The 20,583-nt window shown below is 40.1% G+C and overlaps 1 protein-coding gene, 1 non-coding gene and 1 pseudogene across 3 annotated transcripts in view; 2 read left to right on the forward strand and 1 right to left on the reverse strand.

The window, feature by feature from the left end:
- Nucleotides 1-18,159, forward strand: part of PDCD1LG2 (programmed cell death 1 ligand 2) — a 95,608-nt gene extending 77,449 nt beyond the window's left edge. Inside the window, exon 6 of one of the 2 annotated variants that reach the window (XM_054583095.1) lies at nt 18,028-18,159. In XM_054583095.1, the coding sequence (XP_054439070.1) occupies nt 18,028-18,080 (53 nt within the window). In that variant the 3' untranslated portion in view covers nt 18,081-18,159. Of the gene's footprint in view, nt 1-14,848; nt 14,954-18,027 lie in introns of those variants that run through there. The other variant, XM_054583096.1, reaches the window with a different exon arrangement.
- LOC129078525 (U6 spliceosomal RNA) lies at nt 1,267-1,371 on the forward strand. The gene has a single exon (XR_008529975.1). It is a non-coding gene; the product is annotated as a U6 spliceosomal RNA (small nuclear RNA).
- Nucleotides 12,154-13,039, reverse strand: LOC129078306 (40S ribosomal protein SA-like; annotated as a pseudogene).
- Nucleotides 18,160-20,583: the final 2,424 nt, after the last annotated feature.

Here is a 20,583-nt window from a genome sequence, read left to right on the forward strand (position 1 = left end):
GCAGCTTCCCAACATCTCAGTTCTCCTTGCTTTAAATTTCAAAAAATCAAATACCAAACTTACAGGTAATTTAAAATTTAAATCAAAGAAAGCACAAATGGGTCTTTGCAATCATTACAATGTCAAAGCTTGTAAAATCATAACAGAACATGTTGTTAAATTGGTAGACTCATAAATTCTTAGTGGTCATGTAAATCAGTACATACAATTATTTTGGAGGGTGATTTGTCTATAGATAAGAGGCCATATGATTTGTCATACCATTTTTTCAAGTAATTATACTTATGTAAATCTAGTCTAAGGAAATAATCAAAAGAATATAGAAAGAGCTAACAACATGGAAAGGTCCATTGAACATATAAATATATGATTTTAAAAAAGAAAGCTTTGATATAACTATGAATGAAAAAAGCAAGGTACAAAAAATGAGCTAAAAAAAAATGCTTTGATATGTTGCAAGACCCATGTCAAGCTTCATACTTTTACCTCAAAATACCACTCCAAGATTTTTCTATGGAAATCTATAGACTAATGTGAAACATGTATTATATGAAAAATAATACATTAATTACAGTATTATCTAGATGGCCTCAAACTGGAAATAACCTGTCAAACAAAATGAAAGTGAATTAGTCAGTGATTTATATTTGCATTACCCTACTATCTAGCCATAAAATGACAGCTATGAAGATTATAGAAGTATGAAATCATTGCTATGATATAATTTTAAGTGAAAAAAATAGTTTCTATATATTGAGCACTTACTCTGAGTTTATCACTGTATCATCAGTTTACATACATTATCTCTTTTCATGCTCACAGAACCCAGTGGGTAGGAATAAGAAATTTGTACAGATGAGAAAAGTGAGACAAAGTTGCTCAGTAATTTTCCCAAGTCCACACAGTGGAGCCCAGATTCAAACCTAAGCTAACTGATATCAAAGGCATTTCTCTGTATCTGAAATTCTATAAAACCCCTAGACCCCTGAGGACAATAAGCAAAGGGAAGGGGTGGGGGAGAGAATCAGAATAGGACAATGATGTGAGTGGTCTTATAATAATTGTTTGCTTTTGATAATAATGTTAAGTCCAAATAAATAAATAAATAAAGAAGAAGAGAAAACTGAGAAGAGGACAAAAGGCTGGAAAGAAGTGCACTAAATTTTAATGACTTTGTTAAAGTAGTGGGGTGGTATATAATTTTTCCTTTTTTTCTATTAAGATTTTTTGTAATCTATAGGACTTTTGTAAGATATTATTTTAACTGCTTGCTTGGACAGGACATAAGCCAAAATTGGAAGGATACACAGAAGATTGGCATGGTCCCTGCTGAAGGATGGCATGCAAATTCATGAACCATTCCATATTAAATATATGTATGCATGTTGTTTTAAGTATTTGCCCTCTGTGACATGAAAACTAGAGCTCTGTAAAGCTAATTGATCAATAAAACACTGTGATGTTCTGAAACAGCAATGGTACTCCTGGCAATATAAGTGTTATTAGGAATATGAATATCGTTTCTTTAAAAAATTTTGGGAATTAGTTCTACAGCCTTTTTTTTTTTTTTACACTTTTAGAAAAAAACCTAAAAGCTCATATTCTTTCATTTTTTTTCTTCCTCTCCTTTGCTTTCTCAACTGTACAGTTAGAATGGTCATAACAGTAACCGTGAGATAATGAGGAATTTTCATTTTGTTTGTATGCTTCCCATATTTGAAAGTTTTAAAAGCACATTTAACATTTTAAACCTGAAAAATAATGTTTAAACTTAATGTCTTAAATTATCTTAATTTAAGTTGCAAAGCTGATTTAATATTTTGAAACTTTAGGGTTGTATTCTTTGTCTATTGAAAATCAAAAGTCACCCCAATATCAAATATAGTGGTATTTTGGCCAACATTTTAATAAGTACAGCCCGTGTTTTTTCCCTTGTCCGGTGCAAAGTTTCACGTGTGCTTTCAGGGGACTCTGAAGAGATACTAAAAGACAAGCTTACTAAGTGAAAGTTTGAAAAATCACTGGGGTTGCCAGCGTCCTGCCCGCTTTATCAAACGTCACCTCAGCTTCTGCATGCAACGCATGACTGGGCTGCGGTAGGGCATGTGACGCACATGTGATAGGATGAGCCACTCACTTCTGTTCAAGTAGTGCTCTGGGGAGTTGTACTCAAGAACTAACCTACTGAAAGCAGAAAATTCAAGGGTGGGGAAGGAAAAGGTTTTTCCAAAACGCAAAAGCTTTTCTTAGTTTTCTAAAATGAAGCTAAGGAAAGAGCAGGGGGTGGGGGGTTCTGGACTATGGCCTTTGGAAGCTGCTAGGGAAAATGTCAGTCTCGCAGGCAATTACCATTCCCAAGAGGCAAAACAAAAAGCTCAAGCCCAGGCTGACAAAGACTCTGTTTTTATGAGTGTTCACCACTGAGATGGTGGTGGTGGGCTTGGGGAGGGGGACCATCATTGGATTATCCCAACAGCATCTCCTCCCTTTCAAGGCTGTAGTGGGGAAAGGTCCCCAGGGGTTGTCAGAGTCTGTCTGGGGACTTTGAACCCCCATTTAATACTGTGTGAGATGTGAAGGATACAAGCCTCTATTAGATATGCTCCAGCTTGAGGAATTTATAGGGAGCTGTAAAAATACAGTATACATAGGAAAAGTGTATACAAAATAAGGCATACAATTAAGTGTCTGATGAATGGAAACAGAAAATAAGACTCAAAGGAATTCAGAGTGGGTGGGAGCAGGGAGGGAATGAGAGATGCCATGGGCCTGGGAGATTTTCAGGGATGAGTAGAAAGTAGATAAGGGCAGGGCTGATATTCAAAAACGTCGCCATCCTGCCTGGCAGTGGCATTGGCTGACCAGAATGGACACTAAATCCAAATGCTGGGGAATCTCCTGGAAGCTTCTTGCTGAGCCTGGAGTTACTCCTAAGTTGTTAGGTTATGGGACACTCAGGGAGCCCTTTAGGAGGGACAAGTCTTAGAAGGTGGCAGAATGGTGAAGCACTCAGGGTGTTTGGGGCTGTGGTTATTTTCTATCCAGTTCAATCTGCCACAATGATGCCAGTGAGGATCTGTTGAAAATCAGCCTTGAATAAAGGCAAATGGTATTAACAAGAACATTTAAAACATGCTTTTGTATATGGTATTTCATTTGATCTACATATCGTCATTCTGTCTACCTGTCTGTCTAACTGGTCGTCTATCTATCTGTGTGTCTCTCTGTGAATGTATTTGTCTCTCTGTTTTTCTGCCTGTCTATCCATGAGAGAATTAAAACATAGTAAAGGTACAGAGGTGAGAATGAAGGCAACCTTCCTCTATTTTTCATTCAGTTATTTAGTCATTTCTCTAACAAACTAAGTGTCCCTGGGTGTTGGACACTCAGCTGGGCACTGAATTGAGGAGCCTGCCCACGGTTGGTATTGTCACATGGGAACTGAGTGTTGTGCAACAAGCCCTGATGTATATCCAGGTCCAAAACTGAAAATGGCAACAGAAGGAAACAAGAAAACCATAATCTGAGTGTCGATCTATGTTAAGGGTCAGAAGGGGTAGGTCCAACAGGAAGGCAGAGCAGATCAGAAACCTGGATTCAGTGTTGAGTCAGGAACTGATGGGCTAACAGACATTGCACACAGCAGTAAGGAGGTACATCAGGCGTAAATTACTTGCACTCAACATTAGTAACGAATCATCACTATCATTTAGATTTCTGTGGCAAGTTAAAATTTGCAAAGCATTTTCAGATGTCCTCTTACACCACTTGATTCTTACTAATACCTCGTAAAGGGAGTAGGGCAAATGTTCTCATTTTACAAATAAGGAAATGGGTTTAGAGAAGTAACTCTATGGGAGAAGATGTGGGCCTATCTTCATAAATAGCATTACCAGCTTGGTAGCTCTGGGAGATGTTACAAGCACAGAATCTCCTCCCTTTCAGGGCTGCATTGGGGGAAGGGCCCCAGGATCTATCAGAGTCTTGATTTTTATCACAGCACCTAACAAAGGGTTTCATTTATGTACAGTGTCAAAGTTAACGTGATTGGGAGATGAGGTCAGGCTGACAAAGCAACTATTAAAAAGTTGTCTTGTTTCTGTTTACCTCTCGCTTCCTAGTGACTGGGATGAAGACATAGTAGATTAGCTTGTACTATCTCAAGATGAATAAAGCAGGAAGAATATTCAGTTAGGTATATGAGAGTGTTCTAAGAGCCCAGGTGGAGTCTCTAGGTCAAGACCAAGAAGATAGAAAACAAAGTCTTGCTTTTGATTCACATACCTAAGATGGAAGAAGCTTGTTTTGTTAGGAGTTAATAGGAAAAGGGGACTTAATATAAAATAATACAAGTGATATCATACTCATAAACTACAAATGGAACATAAATACAAATGCAGGTTGAATTGAAACCCAATTTCTAAAAAATGGAGAACTTCTCCACCACGGAGAGTAGGATACTGTTCAGAAGTGGGAGCAAACAGTCTTGCTGTACCTACTATGTCTAGACCAGCCTGTATGTGTTGCGGGGAGGGCCACACGGGGCGCTCCTGGATCTGAGGGTCACTGTCCAGAGCCAGCTGAGGAGGGGGCGGGGCTCTGAATCCCGCAGAGCCCATCCCGGGGGTGTCACAGATGGGGGAATAAACACGAGTCATTGCAAACACTTCTCTGTCTGCCAGGAGAGGGGACATGGCTCTTCCCTCTAGGGGAGAAGGCCCCAGCCCCACTGTCCAAACGCGTTTATTTGAACCATATGCACTGGGATATACAACAAAGCTCATCAATCAAAGTCAAAAGGCTATGTTTACAGAAAATAAATAGAGATCATAGATAACAATTGGAGGAACACAGGAGATCTGCCTCAGGTCAGGGTCTATGAATAATGTAAATCTGCTTTCCAGTATGAGCCGGTTATCATCGTTTTTTGAGGGAAGATGAAAGCATGCTTAGAGGAACTTACTTCTAGGCCTGATTGTCCCCCAGGAACCGCCCGATTCAGTTTTGGGGCTGTATCTACCTTTGGTATTGTTTCAAGCCTGAGCCAGGTGGGCAGGGCAGAGCCACCAAGAGACAAGGAGACTTCTTTCAGATAGAATGAGGACTCAGGCCAAGTCCAAGCTGAGCTGAGGGGTGCGGGCCTTTTTGCCCTTTCTCCATGTCTCCCAAGTCCTTGTCTGCTGCTCATACTGGCCGTGTGTGTCTTAGGCCATCCCTCCTTGTGAGGAATCTTACCCGTCATTGACTACCAACCATCACAGGGCCAAGCAGGGTGATGTGAGGGAGGCAGGGGCTGCACCCTTGCCAGGGGGACAGGTTTTGTCTCCTCAGTGGCCTGTTTTCCTTGATTATTTCCAGCCTTGGGGCCCTCCTGCCTGTTGGAGGGGCTACAGTTTCTGAAACAAGATGGGATGGTTCCCAACATGTATATAGAGTATTTTGTTCTATCCTGAGCCCCACTTGCTAATTGGGACATCGATAAGTGGGAACAGATCTGGGGGAGGCATGCAAGATGGTGATGGGGCTGGAAACCATCATAGACTAAGAATATCTGAAGAAGCTAGGTACATTTCACCTAGAGAAGAATGATTAAGGCAAGACATGAAAGCTGAAGTCAATGGGTACACATTAAATTGAAGTAGAGTTTTGCCCAAGAACTGGAAATAAATCACTAACAATTAGAGCTATTCATCAAAGGTTAATCTCCTGGTTGCTGAAAATACAGGGGTGGGCAAAAGCAGATTAATTTACCAGCCATCATTTCCTAAAAGATAAATCATAAGGATATAAAATAATAACAAATAATAAGACAAATAATAGAAATGAATAATACAATAATTAATATATAAGTAATAATACAAGAATAAACTGTGTTTCTCATACCATTGTAATCCTACTTTTGCCCACCCCTGTATTCATGCAGCATGGAATTGTCAGGTATTCATCCCTTAGGAAGTAAACCTTTACCTCCTTCTGGTTCAGGCTCTTCTTGAAGACCATAGCAGCTTGCATGGCGTCCTGAGTGTCACCCCAGGCACCTGGGGAAGGCATCTGCACGTCCTGGAAGAGAATGCAGCCACTGGGCTGGTTTTGCTGCCTTAAGAGATGGTTGGTGTCCTTGAGCTTCTTCTCTGCCAACTCGAGGATAAAGTAGCCCACACTCTTCAGAGCCACATCACCTTGGTGGAAATAGAAGCCCAGAGAGAGGTAGGAGTAGAAGGCCTGCAGAGGCAGGTTGGCCAGGTGGTTGACAGCAGCCTCCACCTTGGTGGAATAGTTCTGATGAATGTGGGAGCTCATGGTTGTTCAGGAATAGGAAGTTAAGGCCAAAGGCCAGTGTTGGCTGGTCTCAGAGGCTGAGGACGGCTGGGGTGGTTCAGGCAGTGACTGGAAAAGATGTTGAAGGGAGGTTGGAGGCTGGAAGAGGCATCCTTTGGTCTTTTCCATCCAAACATTGCTGAAGCAAGAGACAGATGTGGCGAACTGCCAAGGGCACTGACAAGATTTTTCTTTATAGAAGGAAAATTTTACTTTTAGGAAGTTTTTATGTGTTTAATTCCTTTGTTTTTTAATTATTGAAGTAACATTGCTTAGTAACATTATATAAGTTTAAGATTTACAACATTGTCATTTGAAATCTGTATACACTATAGTGTGTTCACCACCATAAGTCTAGTTTCCATCAGTCACTGTACATTTAACTGCCTTTACCTATTTTTCCCTCCTTTTACCCACTTTCCTTGTAGTAACTGCCATTGTATTGTCTGTATCTATGTGTTTGTTTTTGTTTTGTTTGTTTCTTTTTTGTTTTATATTTCATATGTGAATGAAATTATATGTTTTTTTGTCATTATCCATCTGACTATTTCACTAATAACCTCAAGGTCCATCCATGTTGTCACAAGTGGCAATATTTCATCTTTTGATGGCTGAGAAGTATTCCATGTGCATGTGTATATATTTCTCCCTGAAACAGTTTGTCTCATGCATGAATTTTAAAATTTAAAAAAAAGTAATAGATTTTTTAATCATATAAATGTAAAACCAAAATTCTAATCTAGAATGGGAAGGCTGAGACAATTCATTTATTCATTCACCGAACAAACATTTATTGAACATCTGCATTCACACAAGGCACTGTACATAAAAGGCACCAATTCTGTAAAATGGTTGTTTACTGTGAATAGAATTGTAACCCTGCAACTGGGTTCCCTTGGGGTCATGGTCAATGGACTCTTGTCTGTGGAAAAATTGATACTTCCCATGTGGCAGCCGGATAGGGACTGAGGGGAGATACCCTTCCCATGACAGGGTAGGGAAAGCTTTGGAGGGCCTAGTTTGATGTTCTTTTCTGCATTATCTCATTCTGTTATTCCCACATCTCCTTCAGTAAAATTGCGTTAAATGTGACAGTGTGTTTTCTGTTGTGAGGAATTATAAGATGTGCTACCACTGGGGCCCCGGGGGTTGCCTGGGGAATCCCCAGAAATCATTGGGGAGGAGAAGTGGAGGCCAGCTTTCTTGCAGTTAGTGAGGGGATGCGACTCAGAGTTATCTGGATATTAATTAGAAGTGTGACCCTTTGAAGGCTGGACATCTCTGTTACTTGCTTGTGCTTGTGTGGGGCTTGAATGATCCTCACAAAGCAACAGCACAGTATCCAAGGGATCAAGCTAGAGCAGGTCACTTCCCACAAATGTGAATAATACTAAAAATGCAAGTTATTTCACGTAACTGGGAAAAAACATCCTGAACCAGCTGACTCGAATGGATTACAGATTGCCAGTCCAAGGTTATTTCCCTTGATTCCTATCTTTTCCTTCCTTATCTGCCACCCACACTTCTCCCAAGTTCTCTCTTGGGCCCTGATGCCCAAGTGAAAGCAAAGAAGAAATTAACACATATGGAAATCTGCTGTGCTAAACACTGTGTGGGCTGCTCTGCATAAATTATTTTATTTAACACCTTACAATGACTTGGTGAGATAGGTAGGATTCTCCCCAGTGTTCTAATGACAAATGGAAGCTGAGTCCTATGTCCAGAGTAATATAGCCAGTAAGTAGGTAAAGTCCTGGGGTCCTAATGCAGATTTATCTAACTCCAAAGCTCTTTACAAAAATCTCAGAGGAAAATGTATTTTAAGGTTAGGCTAAGAAAAACATAAGTAATCATAAGTAACTGCCTATCAGTGGATGCTGACTTTCAATTGTAACTGAAACCAGCACTGCAGGGCCCTCAGGTGAAGATACTTCCTCTCTACCTAGAAAACTGCCACAAAGAAAAAAAAGAAGTAAAAGGCAGCTGAGGGCAATACATGGCCAAATCAACCCAGCATTCTCAGTTGATAGGAGTAAAAGGGCCATATTTCTCTGTCCCGAGGAATCAAACAGTTGCCTAGAGGTTGACAGAAATACGCGGTTTCAAACCCAACTTGTTTTGTACATCTGACCTTATAGTTTATACTTAAAAGATATATCCCCCGCTCATGCAAAAATCATGTTTACATATAAAGGAACATCTGTGGTCTACAGTTTGGTCCTTTTATGAAGGACTGGCCAAGTAGGGCCCTACAGACCAATAACAGTTTGTGGGTTAGTACAAACACAGATCACACTTGAGAAGCACTAATACTGCTTCCCTTCCCGATGCGGCAGCTTTATGGTGGGTTACTCCTAAAACAAATCAAACCATTTGACCCTCAACGAGGTCTCAACCTATCAATTGATTTCAATTTTTCTTTCCTCTTTCTCTGTCTTTTTTAAAAAATTCAAACATCTTACAGGCCTGTTTAAAACAGTCTTTAATTACTGCAGACTTTCTGAAGGAAATGAGAGAGATTAGAGGTCTTGATTTTATGTTCTTTCCAATGATTTCTGTGTAACTCTGATTAAGACTGTTATTTTTTGTCGTCTCAAAGATTAAAGTTACCTCTGACAGCACTAGAGTAGAAGCTCAATATTTACATGTTTCTTCTCCTGATTTTTTCCCTTTCTCGATCTGCCAAATGATTCACATTTTTAGAGGAAACATGCCAGTGGAAATAAGATAGAGAGAACACATAAGCAGAGTTACCAACTCCTGGTAGGCATCTAAATTGGTCTCTTTTCAGTCTTCTTGTAGAATGTGATTTAAAAGCCAAACCAGCCACCACCATACCACATTCTGCATCTTCTCTTTGTCACCCCTGTTTTGTGGTAACATCATTTTCTATCATAGAGTGATGATATCAGTACAACCTTAAAGGTTTTCTGTGCTGAATTACCAGAAACAGTTTGGGGGAATGATGTCACTTCTCTTTTGTTTCCTCTCCCCTGAAGGTCCCTTCCATGTAACTCAAACTTACTCTTCAACCCAGTCTTTTTTTGAAGGGAAATTAGACAGTGGTTCATAGAAAGACACCCCAGCTTTGACGTTAGTGGCTCATCAGAACCAGAGTCAGTCTCTCGCTCAGTCAAGTTCAGTAATGACCTTCCACAGGTGTTGAAGCCTCACTTGAACCTGCACCCCCCTTAGGATTCCCCTTGGAGAAAAAGAATCAGGGAAGTTACATATGCAGAGAGCTGAGCAGAGAACAGGAACTCCAGAGTCTTCCATCTTCAACTGTTCCTACAGCTGTGACGAGCTGCCTAGGGCTGAAGAAGGAGATCTAGCTGAGGAGGGACTGTGGCTTTTAAAGGCTTTGGAGATGTCTGGGGATCTCTCAGAAGAACTGAAGAAAGGTCTGTAGAAAACCCTGCAGTTACTAGGAAAATGCAGATATTGTGCCTGACAGACAGTAGGTGCTCAATATATACATTAAATAACTGAATGGTTGAATGAATGAAAGAGCAGAAGGGAAGAAGCAGGAAAGATGAGGGTGAAGCAGGGCTGCATACAGATGACACTCACCTTCCTTTATTTCTGGGATCTTTTTTAGGGTTGTTTCCAAGTTTTCCATTTGCTCCAGGATGATGTCCAGCCACCACCTCCAAATTAACAGCTTTTTGACCATTTCACCCTTCCAATCTTAGTGATTGCTAGTCTAGGAGTTCTATACCTCCCAGGTGGAGGCTCAAGATAAGCAAGCCTGGAGAGTAAGAAAAAAAGAGAGAGTACCCTTGCCGGCGTGGCTCAGTTGGAGTGTTGTCCTGTACAGCAGGGTGCATGCCTAGATTGTGGGTTTGGTCCCTGGTCAGGGCACGTGCAGGAGGCAACATATTGATGTTTTTCTCTTGCATCGATGTTTCTCTCCCTCTCTCTCTTCCTCCCTTTCCCTCTCTGTACAATCAACAAGCATGTCCTTGGGTAAGGATAAAAAAGGAGAGAGAGAGAGACAGAAGGAAAGAGCAAGCAGAGAAGTCTGCATTCTCATCCTTCCATTTTAATTTGCTGGTGGTTATGGGCAAGTTAACTTCTTCACCCCTCTGTTTCCCGACTGTGAATTATAGGTAATATCACTGCAGCACCCTGAAGGTAAATCTATTGATGGTAAATTTGTGAAAGTATAAGAAAAATACCATGTTTGGTAATATCTAACAAATATGCCTTCAGAACAACCTCTTAGTTCTCATCAGCTCTTACCTAAACCAGTGCTACTCAGACTTTAACATGCCAATGACACTGCCAGAGAGCTAATTAAAAGGCGGGTTTGATTCTGAAGGTCATGGGTGGGGCCTAGGATTTTATGCTTCTAACAAGTTGCCTGATAATACCAAAGCTGCTCTACAGAGCTATACTTTCAATAGCAAGTACATAGAGTGTAGGTCCTAGATCATTGCTATAGTATCTTCCAGCTTTAAGTGACTTGCGGAGCCCCAGACATGTCATGTTCTTCAACCTGTGTGGCTTTATATATCTCCTCTCTCCCCTCCACCCTCTGTCACAGGATAAGCTCCTCCATGTCTTAGCTCATTTTACCTCAGCTCCACGTAACCTTCCCTGACTCCCCATCCTACAAGGCTATCAGGCCCTCTCTCCTAGGTGCTAATCACACTGTATCACATAATATGCTATTTACATGTCCAGTGTCATAGCATAGGGTTGCTTAGGTTATGCCCTACACAAGCGTCCCTGGCCAAGGAGGCAAGAGGGGCCTGAAATCCATCCTGCTCTCCACTTACCAGGTTGGAGCTGTGGCGCAGAACTGCCTCCACCAGGAGTAAGGGTTGGCTTTTTCTAATTCGCACAAAGATGTCATATGGGCTGATTACCTGTCTTTTCTACCAGATGTGGGGTCCTTGAGGAAGGAATCAAGTCACATCCATCTTTATCATTCCACCTCCTAGTACAATGCCTGTCAATGAAATGTTTGAATAAATAAATGATGACAGAAAAGAATGAAGAGCCACTGAGAGATAATAATTTCATTCAGTTCTAAAGGTAATTTAACTGAATTTAAGCAAGAGGCCTGGGATCTGCTAATGTGCTGATGAAAAGCAAGGTCCTCAAAGCCTCATTTTACCAAAAGTACTCTCACAGGTATGAGTGAAAAGGGGTGTAAAGGCTATAGTCAGCACCTGTTGGAGACTCATCGGAACTAGCAAAAAAAAGAACGCCCAGAATCAACACCAAATTGTCATGTCTTCTCAGATCTAGAGGAAGATGAAGGAGACTGAGAATTTTACTTGGTCAGAAGACTTATAAGCCACTGAAAGCAGCAGTTCCTATAGTAAAAACATCCTGAAAACAGGAAGAGGTGATGACAAAACCATGAATTTACCTAGAGGGGTGGAAGTCAGACACAAAACAATATTCAGGGTAGTGAAAGTGAGGTTCCCACGACTGCTAAGAGCCTACACTTGGCTGAAAAAAGCCCAAATAAAGAAGTCTTGATATAATATTTTGTATTATATTTATTAGGGTGACATTGGTTAATAATATTATATAAGTTTCAGGTGTACAATTCCATAGTACATTGCTGTATATTGTATTGTGTGCTCACCACCCAGTCTGGTCTCCTTCTATCACCCCATATTTAACCTTCTTTACCCCCTTCTCCCTCCCCTCACCCATCCCCCTTTCCCTCTGGTAACCGCCCTTCTGTTGTCTATGTCTATGAATTTGTTTGTTTGTTCATCTGTTGCTTTCTGCTTTATATCCAATTTTTTTTTAAAGAAACTGTTCATTTTCTGTCAACCTCATTTCCATTCTGTTAAGAATTCATGGAAAAACAGCTTAAGACCACCCAATGGTTGTTCCTACCCATTCAGTGGCCTGTGCAGTGGGGGCTGCAGACCAGTCTTCAGTGGCGGACTAAGCGTCCCAGTCTCCAGTAGGAAACTGCTGAACAGGCACAGAGGGCACCTGCAAGTCTTCAGACCAGTCAGCAACTTTAGGCTGAAGGGCAGTGAACTTGAGAGCCGGAGCAGTCAATTCACCCTGAAATGCCTCCTTAGTCACAGCCTTTTCAGCCACAGCCTGCTCTTCCTTCTCAATCTCTTCAGGATCTCTATAGAAGTAGAGATCAGGCGTGACCTCCATGGGTGTTCACGGGAGATGGTGCCACACATGCATAGAACTTCCCAGGCCTGCATCCACCACATCAGACCGACTGAGTGAGACCCACTGTTTTTGCAAGAAATTGCAATGTCTACATACCACAGAGAAGAGTCTGTGTTACATAGAGCAATGGTAGGCAGGTTAACATAAGATGCCTCAGTGAGAGGCTGATGGTCAGCCCTGGGATCCGTAACCACCAGAAATCTCAGCTCCCAGAAGGCTGCCTGGATCTTGTTGGGGAAGATTCCAGGAGTCAAGCAGTCAGGACAAGTGGCTCCCGTGGCAGCAGCAAACTTCAGCACAGCTCGCTGGCCAGCATTCCTGGATGATTATGACACTGACATCATGCAGGGTGTTCAAAGGCAACAATGGCACGAGCTGCCAGCCGAAGCTTCCTCCAGGTTCCCTTCAGACTTAGGTGGTTGATGCCGTCACTTTTCCTTCGATAGATGTGCTGTTCCGTTTGGAAGTCAAGGTTGGTACCACCTATGTGGGTTCCTGCTGCAAGGAATTTGAGAACATCCTCCTCCTGCATTTGCAGAATATCAAGGCCTCCAGACATTGTGCAAGTTTCTCTTTCATTTACGTGGGAACCGAGAACAAGCCCATATGGGCCCCTTCCTGGATAGTGCAGAAAGCTATATCTGATCTTTTAAATGGAATTTATTTGATCTGCTTTGCAAGAGTTCCTCAGTAGTTCCCACATGAGTGTCTCTCTGACAAGACTATTAGATCCCAGAAGTTAGACTGAGACACCTTTTAACTTCCTGGGACTGTGTGATGCTCTGCAAAATGAATTAGGTATTGGATTTGCAGGGAGTCTACCGCTGTCATTGATGATAAAATAAGGAAGTGCAAAGTGCTAGTAATCCTCTACCAAAGTATCCAGAATTTCACTGTGGGACTATAACAGAGATTCCTCTGAGAAGCCTTGTTACCTTGAAAAAATCCAAACTCTCCTTTGCCTTTTACATTATGTTTTTATTAAGGCCAGTTTCTGAAGCTAAGCCTGTGGCTCTGCAGTAAGGGGAACTGAGAATCTTGAATACTGTATGCTATCATGTGACTTCAGGATAAAACATTATTAAAAACAAAACTTAAACTAAACACACGCACACACACAGTAGGGTAAGATCTCCAAATTTCCATTTATTTCTTACCAGAATTTAATTTCAGATTTTTATCACCTTAAGCCACTACAGGAAACAGTTAATAAGAGTTTGAGAAGTGCTTTGGGCCTGATCTTTCATCTAAAGAAACTTTCTAGTCTAGTTATCTAAAACCAGCTTTGTAATCATAATGATGAGTAATTATTTAAAAGAAGAGAAATAAGATCTTTTTGACCCATCATTATCATGAGACTTAACGTTAATAACTGCCCAGGACTTATGGCCTATACTGGAGGCAAGAACTGGATAATTGCAAAGTTCCCTCTTTGAAAGTCAATAAAAAAAATGCTGACTTCATGAACTTACAGGCTATGCTCTTACACTCTGAGGGTCAATGGAATTGGGTAAGAGAAATAATCTGGAAATCTTAAATGTCAAATTAAAAAAATAAGGAAATATGTGAATATTGGTCATTACTTTCAGTGGATAGTCTGTCCCATAATTTTTTTTTCATACAGGTTGAAAAGGTTTTGACACATTTATTTGCTGTTTCTGCACCTTGGAGGAAAGCTAAAAGCACCTTCTCAGATACTGGTTGGCACCAATAAAACAATCCCATTCTGGAAAGTAAGAGAAATCACAGAACATCATTTATCTAGCAATTCAGATGTATCCCTTTGAAAAAAATTGACTCTGGAAATATGATTACTTAGAACATCAGTTAGAAGCCATTTCTCCTGAGTGTCCATAACATTTTTTCCCCTTCTTATCCAGCTCTTCTTTCCTGACTTCTTTACCTGGTTCTCCCAAGAAGTAGAAGTGATCTAAATGTCTTACTCTATGATAAGGAATTTCTTTGAAGCTATATAATAACAACAACAATAATAACCAACTCATAATGTTTTTACCAGGTGTTAGGAACTATTCTTTGTGCTTTACAACTATTCACTCATTTAATCTTCATAGTAAAGTCTCACAGTCCTCCTGTGAGCTAGATAGCATTACTATCCCCATTTTCCATATGAAGAACAGGGAGTAATTTGCCCAGACTCACAGAGCTAGTAAGTGGCAAAGCCATGGTAGGAACTGGGCAGTATGTCTCAGAGTCTATACCTCCAACCACTATACTCAGTTGTCTCATCTAGCAATCTGTTTGCCCAGGTGAAAAATCATATTGATTCCTCCTCCTCCAATTTATCCACTTGAGTAACTAAATGATAGGTTTAATGAGGCTGCATTCTCTAACAACTCCCATTCCAAAGGTCCACTGGAGAAGCTGGCTTTTTGCCCATGAAGCTTTGTTCACTGCCTATTTGAAGAGGCGTAATGGAGACTAACACTGTAACTGTGGCACCAGGGAGAAGAAGGTGAGCTTTCTTGTTCATGTAACATGAAGCGTCTCTTAGGGTCAGGAGTTTTCTTCCTCCTCCCTTCAGTGACACCAGCTAGAGGTGAGAAGGTCTCCTGGGTACTAGCTTCACAAGATCTGCCTCAAACAAAGACAGGTGATGTGCTCCAGATACAGCAATTTCTTGCCTCAACCTTAGTGCTAACTGCATGTTTCATCTACAGGAAAAATTTAGGAAAATGAGAAGGAATTATGAACATTTTGCTACTTGGTGACATAGATAAATTTCATTAGCTTTCATTTTTTCAGTTGGGAGTGGATCGGACATGATTAAAACAAAGAAAGAAACCCTCAATTATCATATTACTAATTCTGTTCTTTGGATGAGGCAACATAAAATCTTGGGATAATAGAGCTGGAACATCATTTCACACATATTACAGATAAGGAAACTGAGACCCAATGGTACTCATAGTGTGCTCATGATAACACAGCTCATTTTTTACTTTAAAAAATATATATATATAAAATTTCCTTTTGGCTTTTTTTTTTAAAGACAAAAATAAAAATTAATTAGCCTGTGCCCTCTAGAAATGGCTCAGAGAATAAGGCTCATGACACAAGTCAGTATTTTATTTCTTTACACAAAGGAAGCTGTAGTTACCACCCCCAACCCCAAAAGGGGTCATTCTACAGCCTAGGGCTCACATATTGGCATGAAAATGGTCTTTGGTCTCTTGCCCATCACTGGCTGGTCCTTTAGGATCTGTTGGGCCTTATTGCCCTTGGCGGGACACACAGATGCTCCCACAAAGGTCCTCTCTTTTGATCACAGGTCTGTCACAAGGGATTTTGCCACTGCTCTTGCCCAAATGTTCATGCCGAAGGCAACTGCCATAGACATCTATCCATGTCTCTCCCATCAAAAGTCTTATCCTCTTTAGATTAGTGCAAAGTGCAATCAGATGTCAACTCTTATGGATCCTACCGTAAATTTGTTCCTCCTAATTCCCTACCCATGCCAGTCTCATGCATTTTCCCTTCTCCTCAGGGACAGGCCACTTATTTTCTTCTTCTCCAAAACTCCGGTTCGTAGCCTCCCAGAGACTTCCAAAGCGAAGGCTGTAATGCTTCTCTGAGACTGGGAAACCCTGACTTCCAGGACAAAAACCTGGGTTTATACTCACTTTCAAGGGATGTGTAGAGCAGAAAACAAGATCTCTGAACCAATTATTTGTATAACTGTGTATTTAATGTGTGACTCTCTCCAGATTATAAATGCCACCTATTGAGGATTAGGATTAAGTTAAGGTAACAGTTACATTTAGGATCCTTCCATTTTGTTCCTTTTTTTGCATCCCTTGTGCCAGCTCAAGTCCTGGTAAATAAAGGTCATTCAATATATATTGGCAGAAGGAAGAAAAGGAGAGAGCAGGGAAGAGAGGGAGAGAAGAAGGAAAGGAAAGAAGGCTAAGACTAACGACAATGGCCCATAGAAATAACAAGAGTCTCAGAGGAAATTAAAAAAAAAAAAAAAGGAATGGAAATGAAGTTGAGAACTATTAAGAAGAAATAATGTATAGGGCTTGATAACAATTTTACCATTAAAGATGTAAAAGACAGCAGTCAAAGACAATTCTGAAATTTTAAAAATTGACTAACCTAAATATGATGGGAGAAGATTGGGTTTGGTTTTGTTGATAAAGACAGTGGATGGTGGAGGGCGTGTGAACAGTGAGTCTTGATCGGAATCTGGAAGATATCTGGGGAGGATGCCCAGCAGGCAGATTGATATGTGGGTCTCACTATTTTAGGTACATAGACTGGTTTAGGTGAACCAGAAAACCAAAATGGAATTGTGAAGTGGACAAAGTTACCTTTAGGAACTCCTTTTTATTTTAGAATTACTTTTGGTCCCCAGTTCCCTAATTTTTACCCAGATTTCTTCATTCACATTTGCTCATACAAAACAATCAAGTTAATAGTCAAGTTAATAATAGATCAGGAACCATACGCTGGAACTGTGGCTTTAGAATCCATTCTTGTAATCACCCTGAGAATGAAGGTATAAGGGTAGAAATTAAAGAAGAGTGGAAGTGTGCAGTAAATTTTGTGGGAGGACCCTCAGCAAGATTCAGATCCGTTGTGCAAATCACTGTGATGACAGGTCCTCTGCAAGGAATTGACCAGACAACTTGATCTCTTTCATTTTCAGCCTAAATATCTATTCATAGGAGACTGACTAAAAAAGAATTGTATATCCATAAAATGGAATATAATGCAGCTATGAAAAAGAATAAGGTAAATCTCTATAAACTAGAGTGATTTTGAATGTGTGTGTGTGTATAAAGATTGTATTTATTTATTTTTAGAGAGGGGGGAAGGGAGGGAGAAAGAGAGGAATAAAAACATTGATTGGTTGCCTCTTACATGTACCCCAATGGGGGACCAAACCCGCAACCCAGCCTTGTGCCCTGACCAGGAATCAAATCAGCAAACTTTTGCTTTGCGGGACGATGCCCAACCAACTAAACCACACTGGTCAGGGCTCTAGGATATATTATTACATAGAAAAAAAACAAAACAAAAAACACTTCAGTGCTTACCTGGGTATATAGTATGCTATAATTTGAGTAAATAAGGGTAATAGGAATACATATATTTCTTTATGCTTGTATGTGAATACACACAGGAAGCCTATGGAATTTGTTTAGGAAAACTGGGTGGATAGGGGCAGAGAAATGAGGAGGGGGTCTCTACCAGTTAGGAGCCCAGCAGGAAATAAAGAGCACCCTCAAAAAGTTAACGCAAAGTAGTTTAATGAAAGAATGACTTACAAAGTTGTGGACAGGCCTTAGGTGCCCAGCAAAGGGTGGTGATGTGCTCACCCTGGGGCTAGCTACAGTGGGGAATAAGTGCAACTCCTAGGCCCTCAGGGACAAAATAAATGGTTAACTAAACCCAAAGAGAGAGCTGTAGGTATAGAAGGGGCCACTGGACAAAGCCACAGCCTTCTCTAAATGAACCCGCAGCCAGCAGGGAAGGAGCTGGGGAAATAAGTACCCTGACCAGCCCTTCTCCTCCTGCCCTCAGGTCTCTTGCCGGTGCTGCTCCGTGGGCCAACCCTACCAGAAGCCCAGGCTTGACGCTGTCAGTGCCGCCTTGGATATGAGCCTCTCTGGGCCCAAGTGGATCTGGAGGGCAGACAGAGAATATCTACTGAAGAGGCTGTAACACCCTTTTTACCTTGTAAATTTAGAATTATGTGAATAAATAACATTTTAAAAGTGGTCAATTTTGCACACACAGTAAAAAAAGTTTACAAATAAAATATAAAAGAAGAGGTTAAAGCAAATGGTCTCTGTCTCTCTTGCCAAAGTCTCCTTTTTTTAAAGCCTGTTTTTCACCAAATCACAATCCATGGCTCCACCTAGTGTCACAAGTGTGCCTCACTGATTTAGGAGTACAGTCAATCCAGGGGAGTCCTGAGACTTGAACACTCTCTTCCCCAAAGTAAGAGTGGAAATTCACTTAAATTCAATTTTGAACTAAGTAGTTATGATTTTTCCTCGTATTTCAAACTGCTCAGTAAACTTAGAGGTAAACAGCCTGTGATCTAAGACTGTAAATCCTCCATTAGCCCACTCTTGAGCTTGTCACTACCTTGTTCCTAAGACCTTAATGCAGTGATTCTCAGCTCTTGCTACAAAATAATACCCTCTGGGGAGTTTCACGAAACTCCTACAGGAGATTCTCACTTAATTTGTCTGAGATGGCACTCAGGCATCGATTTTTTTGTAGTCTCCCCTCCCCCTGGTGGTTGTAACGAGCAGCCAAGACTGGGAGTCCCTGCTTTCATGATTCCTTGTTGCCTACTCGGTGCGTTTCCCTCACTGCTCGGGATGTGCTCCCTTCGCTTTAGACAAACTAGATCAGACATTTTTCCACTCTCTGTGCCTTGCTCAGGCTACACTCTCCACACGGCTCCTGCCTTCAGTGCTTTGCCCCCGCCTCCATCTGAGCTGCCGACTTCTCCAGACCCTGCTTAGGGCCACCTCCTCTGAGAATTCCCTGGTGCTTCACTCCCACACAGATGTTTCTTTTTCCGTAGAACACCTAGAAATTTAAAAAATGACTTTTATGATTTTTTTCTTAATTGAAAGTTTTTGCAGTGATGGAGCATTCTTCTTAATATAAAATTGAAAAACAATCAGAAAGTCTGGTATTTCTGTGAGGAAAATGAATACTCCCTGTACGATAAGGGTGTAAATTGGTATAATGACTTTAAGGCAAATCTGGCACTGGGTGTCAAAATGCATTCTGTTTGACCCAGCAGTTCTACTCCTGGGAATTTATCCTACCCATACAATCACACATGTGGACAAAATCCTTGTAAAGGAAATACTCATTGCAGCATTGTTCATAATACCAAAATATGGGAAATAACTAAAATGTCTCATTACTAGAGGACTGGTTTAATGTCATGGTACAATACATTTATACAATAGAATGCTGGTAAATCCACAAAAAATGAGTTATATCTATGGATGCAGATATAGAGCAATTCTAAGATATACTGTTAAGTAGAAAAAAGATCCAATACAATGTTATAGAATGTTCTCATTTTTTTTTTTTACAAAAGAATAAATGTGTATTAATCTATGTTTGCAAATGCGTTGACTATCTTTGGAAGGATACACAAGCAACTGTTAACCAGGACTGACTCTAGAAAAGCAAACTACAAGCGATGGGTCTGGGGTGGCAAAATAACAAAAGACAAATTTTTAAAATCTCTCATATATTTGAAAATACTGAAACATGCTTATGTTTTATAATTCATGCATCAAAAAAGAAATATAGTAAAAGTTTAAAATACTATAAACTGAATGATGATAAAAAATACTACCTACATTATCCTGTAGGATACAGTTAAAATAATTCTTTAAGAGAAATTTATTAATTTAAGTGCTTATTTTAGACACGAAGAAAGGTTGAAAATTAGTGAGCTATGTGTTCAATTTAAGAAATTGGAAAAGACAATAGAAAAAAACAAGTAGAAAGAAGTAGATAATAAAGATAAACAAAGAAGTTTATGAAAAATTAAAGATATAAAAGAGAAAATGCATAAAATTTCAGTTTTATAAGTAAAGGAATCTTTGCTGAGAATAAGAAAGAAAAAGAGAGAAAATACAAACAAGCAATATTAGAAGTGAAAGGGACATAATTAAAGAGAAGACAAAGTATTTTCAAGTTATCAATTTAGGTCAATCATTTGAAAACTTAAGTGAAATGGACAAATTTCTATAAAAATATAACATCAAAGCTTATTCAAAAATAGAGAACCTGAATTGTCTTATAACTACCAAAGAAATGTCATCAATACTTTAAAGTCTTCCCACAAAGGATATTTTTACAATAACTTATACCAGGCTTTTAAGGAAGAGAACATTCTCATATTTAAAACTGTCTCAAAGAATAGAAAAAGAGGGACTATGATGTAATTCATTCTATGAGATCAATATAACCTTTATATCAAAACCAATAAAGGGGCAGAACAATAAAGAAACATTACAGGCCAAAAGAATCTCAATAAAAAACAGCTACAAAATGCAAATGACATGCTAATAAAAACAAACACCAAAAGTTTAT

The sequence above is a fragment of the Pteronotus mesoamericanus genome, unplaced genomic scaffold, assembly GCF_021234165.1.
Source record: "Pteronotus mesoamericanus isolate MK-2021 breed Mesoamerican mustached bat unplaced genomic scaffold, CSHL_Meso_final contig_73, whole genome shotgun sequence".
In the NCBI taxonomy this organism is placed as follows: Eukaryota; Metazoa; Chordata; class Mammalia; order Chiroptera; family Mormoopidae; genus Pteronotus; species Pteronotus mesoamericanus.